The following is a 10731-nucleotide window of genomic DNA, read 5'->3' as shown; positions in this document are numbered from 1 at the left end:
TCGATCGCCATTATTGATTTTCAGAATTAATCGTTATTTTCATAGCTGTACGATATATAACCGATAAATAGCCGTTTTGTCGATAATTCAACTTGATTTTTAACCACTTTGCGCATGCGTGGGAATTTTTTTCGTATTTTTCCAGTAATCGTGAGGAAATTTCCTATAAGAAACAAAAAAAAAAACCCGTTGTTTGGGCATATGATCTTGCCTGATTTTAGTAACTTTGTCATGGAAAAAAAAATTTTGTATAATGAACCCATCGTTATCCCATGATGAAATTTGGAAATTAAGCTAATCTTGTGCTCTACTACTTATAGTAAAAAAATCAGAATTTTAAAAAATGGCGAAATTGTAGTTTACTCTTGTGAAGGAGATGTTTTTTGATTCTGGCTCGGCGGTTAATGATGGTAAAAATATAAAAAAAATCAGAGGTACATCTGAGTCGATGACTAACTCAAAAAAAATATTCGTTTCCAAATCTGAGAGGGTGAAGGAAAAAACCCTGTGAGTTGACATGGAATGCCCCATATATAGATAGTTGATACGCATGAAATTTGTATAAAAATTAAATAAAACGAGGTCTAAAATAGATATTATTCTTTTATAATTGTTTATAATGCATGTACGGACAAATTGGTATACTGAATAAATATAAGTGATTTTACCACCGGATCGTCTAAAGTATGTCCCAATATTGAATACAATTGGGACTCACAGATGGAGCGAATGTGGTTCGGTTGGTAAAAATAAGGGAACAGTTAGGTCAAAATGAAAGGTTGTCATTCCTCTTAAGTCGGGTCCGACGTCGAATTTCTACCAGGGTGGCTTACACAGTAAATACCAAATTTAGATGAACGATTTGGCTTTTTATACAAATCAGTGTATTTTTAAAATCGTTTTCCAATTATCCATATGTCGTTCCGTGGACTTTCGACAAAGTTGCTAATGACAATGACTATCGAATTTGATATTGAAATTGAATTGTTTTCGCTGTCATGTGACAGTACAGTATTTTTCCATTGAAGTCGATAATATAGAGACTTGATTCTAGGCTAATATTTTGCGTCTCAAAAAACTCTATCGCCCGCGTTGTGGGTTTTTACTGCTATCTTTAATAGTTTTTGAGAAAAAAAAATAAAACTTGAAAATAGAAAAAAAAACAATCAAATATTAAATTATTTTTCTCAAAAACTATTTAAGGCCGAAAAAAAAAAAATTTTACATAACAGAGCTTTTCAAGAACTTTTAATTGAGCCGAATACAATGTTTCTATATTCATTATCCCGGAAGTTATAGCATATGAGCAAAAATAAAACAACTGAGCCCCCCTCAAAATGCCTTACCCGGGATTTCAATAATGAGTACTATTTTTTTATAGTTCTTAAGGATACAAGAATACGTTTTCGTTGTTTTTTGAAAATTTCGATTATTTTAACTGTTATTAATAAATGAATTTTTTGCTAGTGTTAATTGAAAAAAATGATATCTATTGATCTGCTAGAAGGAAATAAATAATTTTTATACAGAATATTGAAAATAAACCGATCTTCTTGAAAAAAATAAAATAATAAATTTAAATCAAAAATTAGCAAAAGTTATTAACAATTTTTATAAACAAATGGAAATTCTACTACTTTCTCCAGTAATTAATGGAGTTAAATTTTAGAAAAGAAATGAGTGCCTACGAAAGGGAAAGAGAGCGAGAATGGTTGTACGCTCAACCATTATATTTGACGAAACAATTATTCTTGAGAAAGGTTTGCTTTTCAATTTTAACTAAGTGATTATTGTTTAAAAAAATGATATATTTAAATAATGATAAAAATTGTTCCCAGATTCATTTAGAGACAAGAAAAGTTTATGCTGAGTTTCTTAAACTTAAAAAGGACAACCGAGTGCATGATTGGACTTGGAAACACCAACGAGAATACTACATGCATTTTGTAATAAAAAAATTTTAATAATTAATAATAATGAAGTGTTTTGTGTAAATATTTAATTATTTATTTATTTCTAGTATAACACAAAAAATTTTTCGATACGTGAAGATATAAAGTTGTTAGGAATATTGGAAGAAACTGAGAGAAGTAAAAATTTTTTGTGTTTTTTACATTTTTTTAAAATTTTTTTATTCATAAATAAAAGATTTTTTTTTCTTTTTTTGTTATAGAAATTGCTTGGTGTCAATATGAGGCAAAATTAACACCAATCACTCGGGATGGAATTTTTAGGTACCTGCAAGCTCTCTACCCAGAAGTTGAAGAATATGAATGGGGTCCAACTATGTGTAATGCCAACACAACCCTTAATCAGTTTGAAAGATTTCTCGATAATCATAAATAAATGTATATATATATATAAATGTACATGGTTTAAATAAATAAAAAAAAAAAAAAATGACAATAATAAAACAAAAAAAAAATTTCATTTCTATCCTTAATTCCCTAACCTCCAGAAACTATGAATAATTCAATAAATAAATACATAAATAAATAACCGAACAAATATATGAATAAATAGAAAAAAAATCTAAATCAATGAGTCAACAACTACAAAACCAATGACTTGAACAATAAACAAATGAAAAACAAAAAAAAAAATATACAAAGATCGTGTAACATAATTGAAAAAAAAAAAAAAAAAAAAAAATGGAAAAATAAATTAAATTCTAAAAAAAAATGGTAAAAAAGAAAAAAAAACACAATTACATATATATTTTCATGATTATTTTTTTTTTATTTAAAAAATCTTATTATTATTATTATTACAATAAAAAAAAAAGTGAAATTAAATGAATTTGCCCTCCTGCTCCATCCTATGGTCCCTCACCATCGGAATCATGAATGGGGTCATCCAGAGGGCATGGAATATCTGGCAGGACCCGGGCAACACCAGTCTCTCTTTCCAACATCCCTGAAACAAAATAAATCAAAGAAAAAAACAAGATTAAAAAATGTAATAATTAAAAAAATGTTATATGGAAATAAAAAAAAAGAAGGAAAAAAAAATTACTTTCAATCACTCTAGTGGTATCCCTGATGTCCATGTCCAACTGATCGCTGATTATTTGGAGCTCTATAAGCTGTAAACAAGAAAAAACAAAACAAAAAAATTAGAATAAGTATAAACAATTGGATATTATGGGAAAAGTATTGGAAAATAAAAAAAATAAATAAACAAATAAAAAATGCAACTTACTTCAGCAGTGATCTCCAGTCTCCTCCCAAGCGATCTGTCCAGCCCCGTATCAAGATTCCTCTTCAGCAGCTCGGTCTTTTTATTCCTTCTCCTCATAATTTTTCTCTCTACCGAATTTCTCTGAAAAATAAAAAAAAATAAAACAAAAATCAATTTTAAAAATTTTATATAGAATAATGAATAAAGAAATTATGGAAAATAGATAAAATTAGATAATAAGAATAAACACGTGCATGAATTAAAGAATAAGAAGAGTAAGGAGATGCTACTATTTTATAATATGAAGAATGAAAAGAAAAATTATTGTAGAATAGACTAATAGGATAATGAATTAATGAATTAATAAAAAAATGAATAGGGAAGAATAAATATAAGTAAAGTTAATAGAAAACTGAAAAGAAAAGATAAGTATAAGCACGTGCACTGATGAAATAATTGAAAAACAGTAAAAAAAAAAATAAATAAATAAATGAATTATAAATTACAAAAAGAAAATTAAATAGAAAATTAAAAAGAAAAAAAATATATATTAAATGTACTTACTTCGTTTACTAAAATGTTGCGATATTCATGCATGATAATACTTGGACGTGGAACTATGATTAGAGGTTGAACGAAAGGATTGAATTTAAGGATAAGGTTTCAGGCAAGGATGCTGGTTGTAATGAAAAGAACTTGTAACCCTTACAGGGATTGGAAAACAGGTGGATTGAGAATTTTTCCGCTAGAGAGAACTTTTGACCAATAAAAAAATTTGAAAAGATTTCAGCCAATAGAAAAATTCCTTTAGCATTGGAATATAGCACCATTTTTTTTTTTTTTTCGTTTTAACCAATGAGAAAATTCAATGATGTTGCTCGAGGTGTTATCTAGTGGAAAATGTTTGCATTAAAAGAAAAAAAAAAATGGATGAAATATTAGGCGCGGATATTTTTAAATCATTATTATTATTCATTTTTTTCATTATTTTAGATGGAAAAAAAGGAAAACTTTAGTTGAAATTGGTTCATTCTACAGCTAGGATCTTTTTTTTCCTTTGGCATACAAACTATTTTTTTCTTTTATTATTTTAAACATAAAAAACAAAAAAAAAAAAAATTTTAAGTGTGCTTTTTTTCCTCAATTATTTATAAGAGTGTTAATTGTATTTTTTTATTATATATAAAGGTAAGTTTGAATTTAAAGTTTTTATAATAATATTAATAATAATTTTCATAATTTAAGTTTAACTATTATTTTATAGAAAAACTTGTTTGCATTTTTAAGAAATCATTTTATTATATTTTTATCTTTTTTGTTTTTTTATTTTACAGATAAATTTTTTGTTAAATAATATATAATATGGATCAACTCGCAGACCAGATTCACCTTAAAAATAAATTCTCTCAGGCATATGCTGAGCCTAAAGAAAACCCAAATGCCTTGGGAATTGTAAAGAACATTCGTGAAATTCAAGATTACATAAAACGTTACAATAGATCATTAGGTGGCCTCACAGGACCTAGAAAGAAAATGACTGGTGCAACAGTTGCATTGTTGACTACTTGGAAATGTAAATTAGAGCATTTGCAGAAAAAAAGCGGTATGGTTGATGAGCCTACAATGCACCAAAACCATGCTGATGCTATTGATGCAAGAATTCAATGGAGTGACTTAGAAAGTGCTTTTAAAAACCGAATGCGAACTGGAATGATTATTAATATATTACATAAAAATTTAGATTTATTTCTTGAAGATGCAAAAGTGACGTTGATTGATCGTTTAGAGAATGAATTAAGCAAAAAAAGCGCTATTAAACTTAATACAATTATGGCTTGTAATTTTCAAATTGTTAAACAAGAAGAAATAGAAATTGAGACAAAATATTTTAGTGATGGATGTATGGAAATATTGCAATCATCAAATCTTGATGATATTTTATCAAATAACTTCGAGATACTTAAAGCTGATTTGGAAGAGAAAGAAATGCGTGGTTCAGGTTGGACCTTGCATGAAATTCTACATTTGGAAATAAATATAAACGACTATGTACCTTTACGTGGTGGTTCATCAACTTTTATTGAAATGCCTGATTGGATTATAAAAACAAAATCAGTTGTAAACGTTATAAACTATAAAGATAATTATTGCTTTATTTGGAGTGTGTTAGCTGCCATGCACAAGGTTCCACATTCAAACAGAGTCAGCTCATATGAAAGATACAAAAATGATTTAAATCTAGCTGGAATAACTTTTCCAATGAGTTGGTGTAAAATCAAACAATTTGAAAAAAATAACAATTTGAGAATAAATGTATATGGCATTGATAACACTGATGATTTAGATGATGAATCCAATGATGAAGAAGGTGATAGCGTTGATGATTCAAATGGTACAAATAAGAAAAAAAAAAGAGACGTCTAGAAAGGATTGTTCCATATTATTTGAGTAATAATGATGCATCAAATCATCCAACAATTCATCTTTTAATTATTGAAAAGCCTGAGAAAAAAGTTGATGGATTCCAAGATGAATCAGCAGATGAAGATGATGAAGAAGAAGAAGAAGATGAAGATGATGAAGATTATGATGAGTATGATTTTAATAATATTACAAATAAAAGAAAACTTGGTGAATTCTCAAACCATCACTTTGCCTACATTAAAAATTTATCTAGGTTAATTAGTGCACAAGTTTCAGCATATAATGGTAAAAAATTTATAGGTGATCGTTGTTTATCATATTTCCATTCTCAAAAATCAATTGATTCTCACGATCCTGCATGTAGAGAAAAAAACCAATATGCAATGGTGATGCCAACAGAAAAAAACAATATTTTAAAGTTTACAAATTACAAATACCAGCTTCGAGTGCCTTATGTAGTATATGCTGACCTGGTAAGTATATTAGAAAAAGTAACAGATAATTCTAATAATTCATTGAAAAAAACAATTAAACAAAAACATATTCCAAGCAGTGTAGCATATTATGTTAAATGTTCTTATGATACTACGCTCTCTAAATTTAAATTAAAAAGAGACAAAAATTGCATTGAATGGTTTATTACGGAACTTGAAGAGCTGTCACACAATGTTGATAATATACTTGAAAATATCAAACCGATGAATCTTACTTTTGATGAAGAATTGCAATTTTTTAATGCAACAAAGTGCCATATATGTAAAAAATTGTTCACAGCAGAAAACATTAAGGCACGTGATCACTGTCATCTCAGCGGGGTGTATAGGGGGCCGGCTCATGTTGCGTATGTATAATTACTCTAATTAATTTTTTAACTTTTTTAAATTTTTTAATTTTTCTCCGATTTTTTCCGTTTTTTTTTTATTTTTTAAATTATTTATTCTGAAATAAAAATTTATTATTTCAGATGCAACCTAAATTATCAGACATCTTGCATAAGAGCTGTGGTATTTCATGGTCTCAGTAATTATGATAGCCATTTTCTAATTAAAGCATTAAAAAAACAATTTCCAGGTGATATTGATCTTTTGGCTTTAAATAAGGAAAGTTACATAAGCTTCACTAAACGTGTTAAAGGTACTAGAATTAAATTACGTTTTATAGACTCTTATAAATTCATGGCTAGCTCAATAAGTACACTCGCTAATGAATTAGATGATAATGATAAAAGTATAAGTCGTAGTTATTGCGACAATTTAGAAGAATTAAAATTAATAACAAAAAAAGGTATATTTCCATATGATTATATTGATTGTTGGGAAAAATTTGATGAAAAACAATTGCCCTCAAAACTTGATTTTTATTCTCAACTTAATGAAGAGCATGTGAGTGATGATGATTATGCTCATGCTTGCAATGTATGGAGAGTATTTCAATTAAAAAATCTGGGAGAATACTCAGATTTATATCTCCGTACAGATGTTCTTCTTTCAGCTGATATATTTGAAAATTTTAGATATTTTTGTTTGAAAACCTATGATTTAGATCCAGCTCATTATTACACACTCCCAGGGTTGAGTTTTAACGCGATGCTAAAATATACAGAGATTGAGTTGGAATTATTATTAGATGCTGATAAATTATTGTTTATTGGGGGAGGTATTAGAGGTGGCTTATCACAATGCTCACATCGTTATGTCATTGCAAATAATAAGTATATGAAAGAATACAATCCAAATATTAGAGATTCATATTTAGGGTACTTTGATGTTAACAATTTATATGGTTATGCAATGGCTTCTACACTACCAGTAGGTAATTTTCAGTAGGTTGAGAACTTTGATATAAATTCATTACAATCTATTGGGGATGATGCTGAGTGGGGTTATATTTTGGAAATAGATCTAGACTATCCAGTAGAGCTTCATGATGAACATAGGAATTTACCTTTGGCACCAGAACAACAAATACCTCCTTTATCTACAAGTAAATGTCCAAAATTATTAGCAACTCTTTATCCTAAAGAAAAGTATGTAATTCATTATAGGAATTTAAAACAATACGTATCTCTGGGGATGAAAATTAAAAAAGTATATAGAGTTTTAAAATTCAAACAACGAGCTTGGTTGAAACCATATATTGACTTAAATACTGAATTACGTACTAAGGCAACATCACTCTTTGCTAAAAATCTATTTAAATCATTAATTAATATTTGTTTTGGTAAAATGTTAGAGTCAACACGGTCACAGAGAATAATTAAATTAGTATCAAGATATGGCGGTCGAGGTGGAGCAAGAGCTTTGATATCAAAACCTAATTTTCACAGCTCTTTAATTATTGATAATTTAGTTATTGTTGAAATGAAACGATTGAGTATCCTTTTTGATAAACCAATATATGGTGGTTTTACTATTTTAGATATTCCAAAAACAGTCATTTATGATTTTTATTATAATTATATAAAAAAGGAATTTAAAGATAATGTTAATTTTGTATATATGGATACTGATAGTGCAATTTTAGAGATTTTTACACCAGATATCTATGAGTTTATTCGTAGAGAATATAATAATTTTGATACATCTGATTACCCTCTAAATAATCGATATAACATTCCTCAAAAGAATAAAAAAGTACCAGGTATTATGAAGGATGAATGCAATGGGAAAATTATGAAGGAATTTGTTGGGTTACGTTCGAAAGCATATTCATTTCTAGTTGAAGATGAGACTTGTATCAATAATGTAAAACTTCATAAAAAAGCTAAAGGAGTAAAAAAATCATCAATGAAAACGATTACTTTTGAAGACTATAAAAATTGTGTTGAAAATCATGTTTAAATATCTAGAAAACAAAATTTAATTCGCTCTGAAAGACATCAAGTTTATACAATTACCACAGAAAAAATAGCTTTAAGTTGGAATGATGATAAGAGAGAACTTATTGATGGTAAAAATTATACTCTGCCTTGGGGTTATGCAAAAGAACTTAGAAATAAAATTAAATAAATAAAATAATGTAATATGATTAAAATAAAAAAATTTATTTATTGAATTGAGTTTTTATTTATTTATTTACTACAAAGCTGTCTTATCCACCCACTGGTTGTGTGAATTATCAAATCCCAGATATTTTACATATATTTTATTTCCTTTCTTTTGAATAATTTTTTCAATCAAATAGACGTCCGAATGTTTTACTTTTTGTAATTCAGGTTGATAAAAACACCCTTCAATTGGGTTCTGTTGATAGTCTTCAAGTTTATATGTTACTGGAGATGTGTTATTTATTTTTATAATTTTAAATATTTTAGTTGTCCAATTGGGTTTATAATTTTTCTCGAAGACATTTTTATATTTACTTATTCTAACATGATCATTTAATTTAAATTTATTTTTCTGATAATATTGATTTAAATTTTTGAATACAGTATGCTTTAAAATTTTTATATTGTCACCAACAACTTTTGCTGGTGCCATTTTGATTGTGCAATGTTTTGTATTATTATATTGTTCAATTAATTTTGGTAATATTTTAACCCATTTATAAGTACCTTGTAAACTGAATTCAAAGTACAATTTACTTTTAATTGTTCTATTAAATCTTTCAACTATTGATGCTTTCATATGGGTGAAAGTTGAATACATATGAACATTGTATTTTTTTAGCATCGCTTGAAAAATGGAATTATAAAATTCTGTTCCTTGATTCACATGTAGATTTTTACAAACTCGTCCTTTTTTAAATATTGATTCCATTGCAGCTGATACTTCTTTTCCGGTCTTGCTTTTGAGTTCAACAGCCCAACTGAACTTTGAAAAAATATCAATAATAGTCAAAATATATTTATATCCAGAATTTACAGATGAGTGTTCAATCATGTCAACAAGATCAGCTTGCCAAGTTTCATCCTTATCTCGAATATCAACTTTACGTCTTGGAAAATTTCGGCGAGCTGGTGCATGAAGCTCTCGCACTATGTCTCTTTTAAATTCAGTCATGTTTCATTGAGAGTAGTATGATTACTGAATTTTAACTAATGTTAATGTATAATGTTGGCCTCTCTTAGTTCTTCAATGATTGACATGATTTCATTATCGTGACTTGGATTGCCAGCTGTTCGTGAAGCAACTAGCAATCTTAAACGATCAACAAGCTCATTCGGATTATCCCAATAAACATAATTAACTTTAGATTGATTTTTGCTTTGAATTATCATATTTGTTGGTAGTAAACCAGAACCATGATGTTGTGTACTCTTCATGTGAGGCAATATGAATGTAATATACTTTTGTGATGCTGAATTTTTCACTGTATTTTTAGAATTATGATATCTTAAATGTGCATTTGTGTTGAGAAGAATTTGAGCATAATTTTTTTCATCAATTTGAGTGACTTTGGTTTTTTCTGGGGATTTCATAAATAATAATTCCAGTAGTCCTTGGGTTATTTCATACGTTTCATCAGCAACAATCATATTATTATTTTCGAATAGTAATTCAGCATTTCCAATTTTATATTCTCCACTGTTTTTTCTTTTAACCCCATAATCTTTATCCCATTGTAAAGTATCTATTTTATTTAAATATTGAGTTGTTGAATCATTTTTAAGACCTGTTTCATCAGCCTCTTGCTCTATCAGTTGCAGATCTTCAATAGTATCATGGAAAGCCTCTGTTTCCTCATCAGAACTGAGATTTTGTTCTGTGTTTATATTTCCAGAATTACTTGAATGCGTTCTATCAGAAATGATACTGTCTTCTTCTCTCTTAGAATCATATGTGTTGTCTTTACTAATTTTGCTTTTTTTATTGTTTATTATCGGTGTTATTTTAGCAGCTATATTCTCAAGTGGTCCGATGACTGGTTTTAAGTACTCGTTAGCAGTTTCAGATATGCTTTCTTTCCCTAATTTTAATAATTGATGCTTCTTCTTTATTACATCTCTAACTTTTTCTATTTCTTCAAGAAATTTCGCTTCTTTTGACAATGCTTCCTTCTTGAGAGGCATGTTGATTCGACAGGATTTAAACATGAACTAATATTTTTTTAACAAATTGTATCGTTATTTATATTTATAAAACAATCAAAATTTTTTCTGTATCTTCCATCATTTATATTGCGATC

General features: G+C 27.9%; 1 protein-coding gene across 1 annotated transcript; it reads right to left on the bottom strand.

The window, feature by feature from the left end:
- Positions 1 to 8560: 8560 nt before the first annotated feature.
- On the bottom strand, positions 8561 to 9605 carry LOC122850434. The gene is made up of 4 exons (XM_044149586.1): positions 9468 to 9605; positions 9332 to 9416; positions 9062 to 9277; positions 8561 to 8571 (listed from the first exon to the last, which is right to left on the bottom strand). The coding sequence occupies exons 1-4, from the start codon at positions 9603 to 9605 to the stop codon at positions 8561 to 8563; spliced, it is 450 nt and encodes a 149-aa protein (XP_044005521.1).
- Positions 9606 to 10731: the final 1126 nt, after the last annotated feature.

This window comes from Aphidius gifuensis, linkage group LG2 (assembly GCF_014905175.1).
Source record: "Aphidius gifuensis isolate YNYX2018 linkage group LG2, ASM1490517v1, whole genome shotgun sequence".
NCBI classification, from domain to species: Eukaryota; Metazoa; Arthropoda; class Insecta; order Hymenoptera; family Braconidae; genus Aphidius; species Aphidius gifuensis.
The sequence above is the reverse complement of the archived record's forward strand: the minus strand, read 5'-3'. Positions and strand labels throughout refer to the sequence as shown.

Excerpts from the sequence above, each read along its gene's own strand:
- LOC122850434 (XM_044149586.1), bottom strand. The coding sequence starts at position 9,605 with ATGACTGAATTTAAAAGAGACATAGTGCGAGAGCTTCATGCACCAGCT. Across the intron at positions 9,417-9,467 it reads ACATGATTGAACACTCATCT|TTCAGTTGGGCTGTTGAACT; the intron begins GTAAATTCTGGA and ends ATTTTTTCAAAG. Across the intron at positions 9,278-9,331 it reads ATTTAAAAAAGGACGAGTTT|CGATGCTAAAAAAATACAAT; the intron begins GTAAAAATCTAC and ends CCATTTTTCAAG.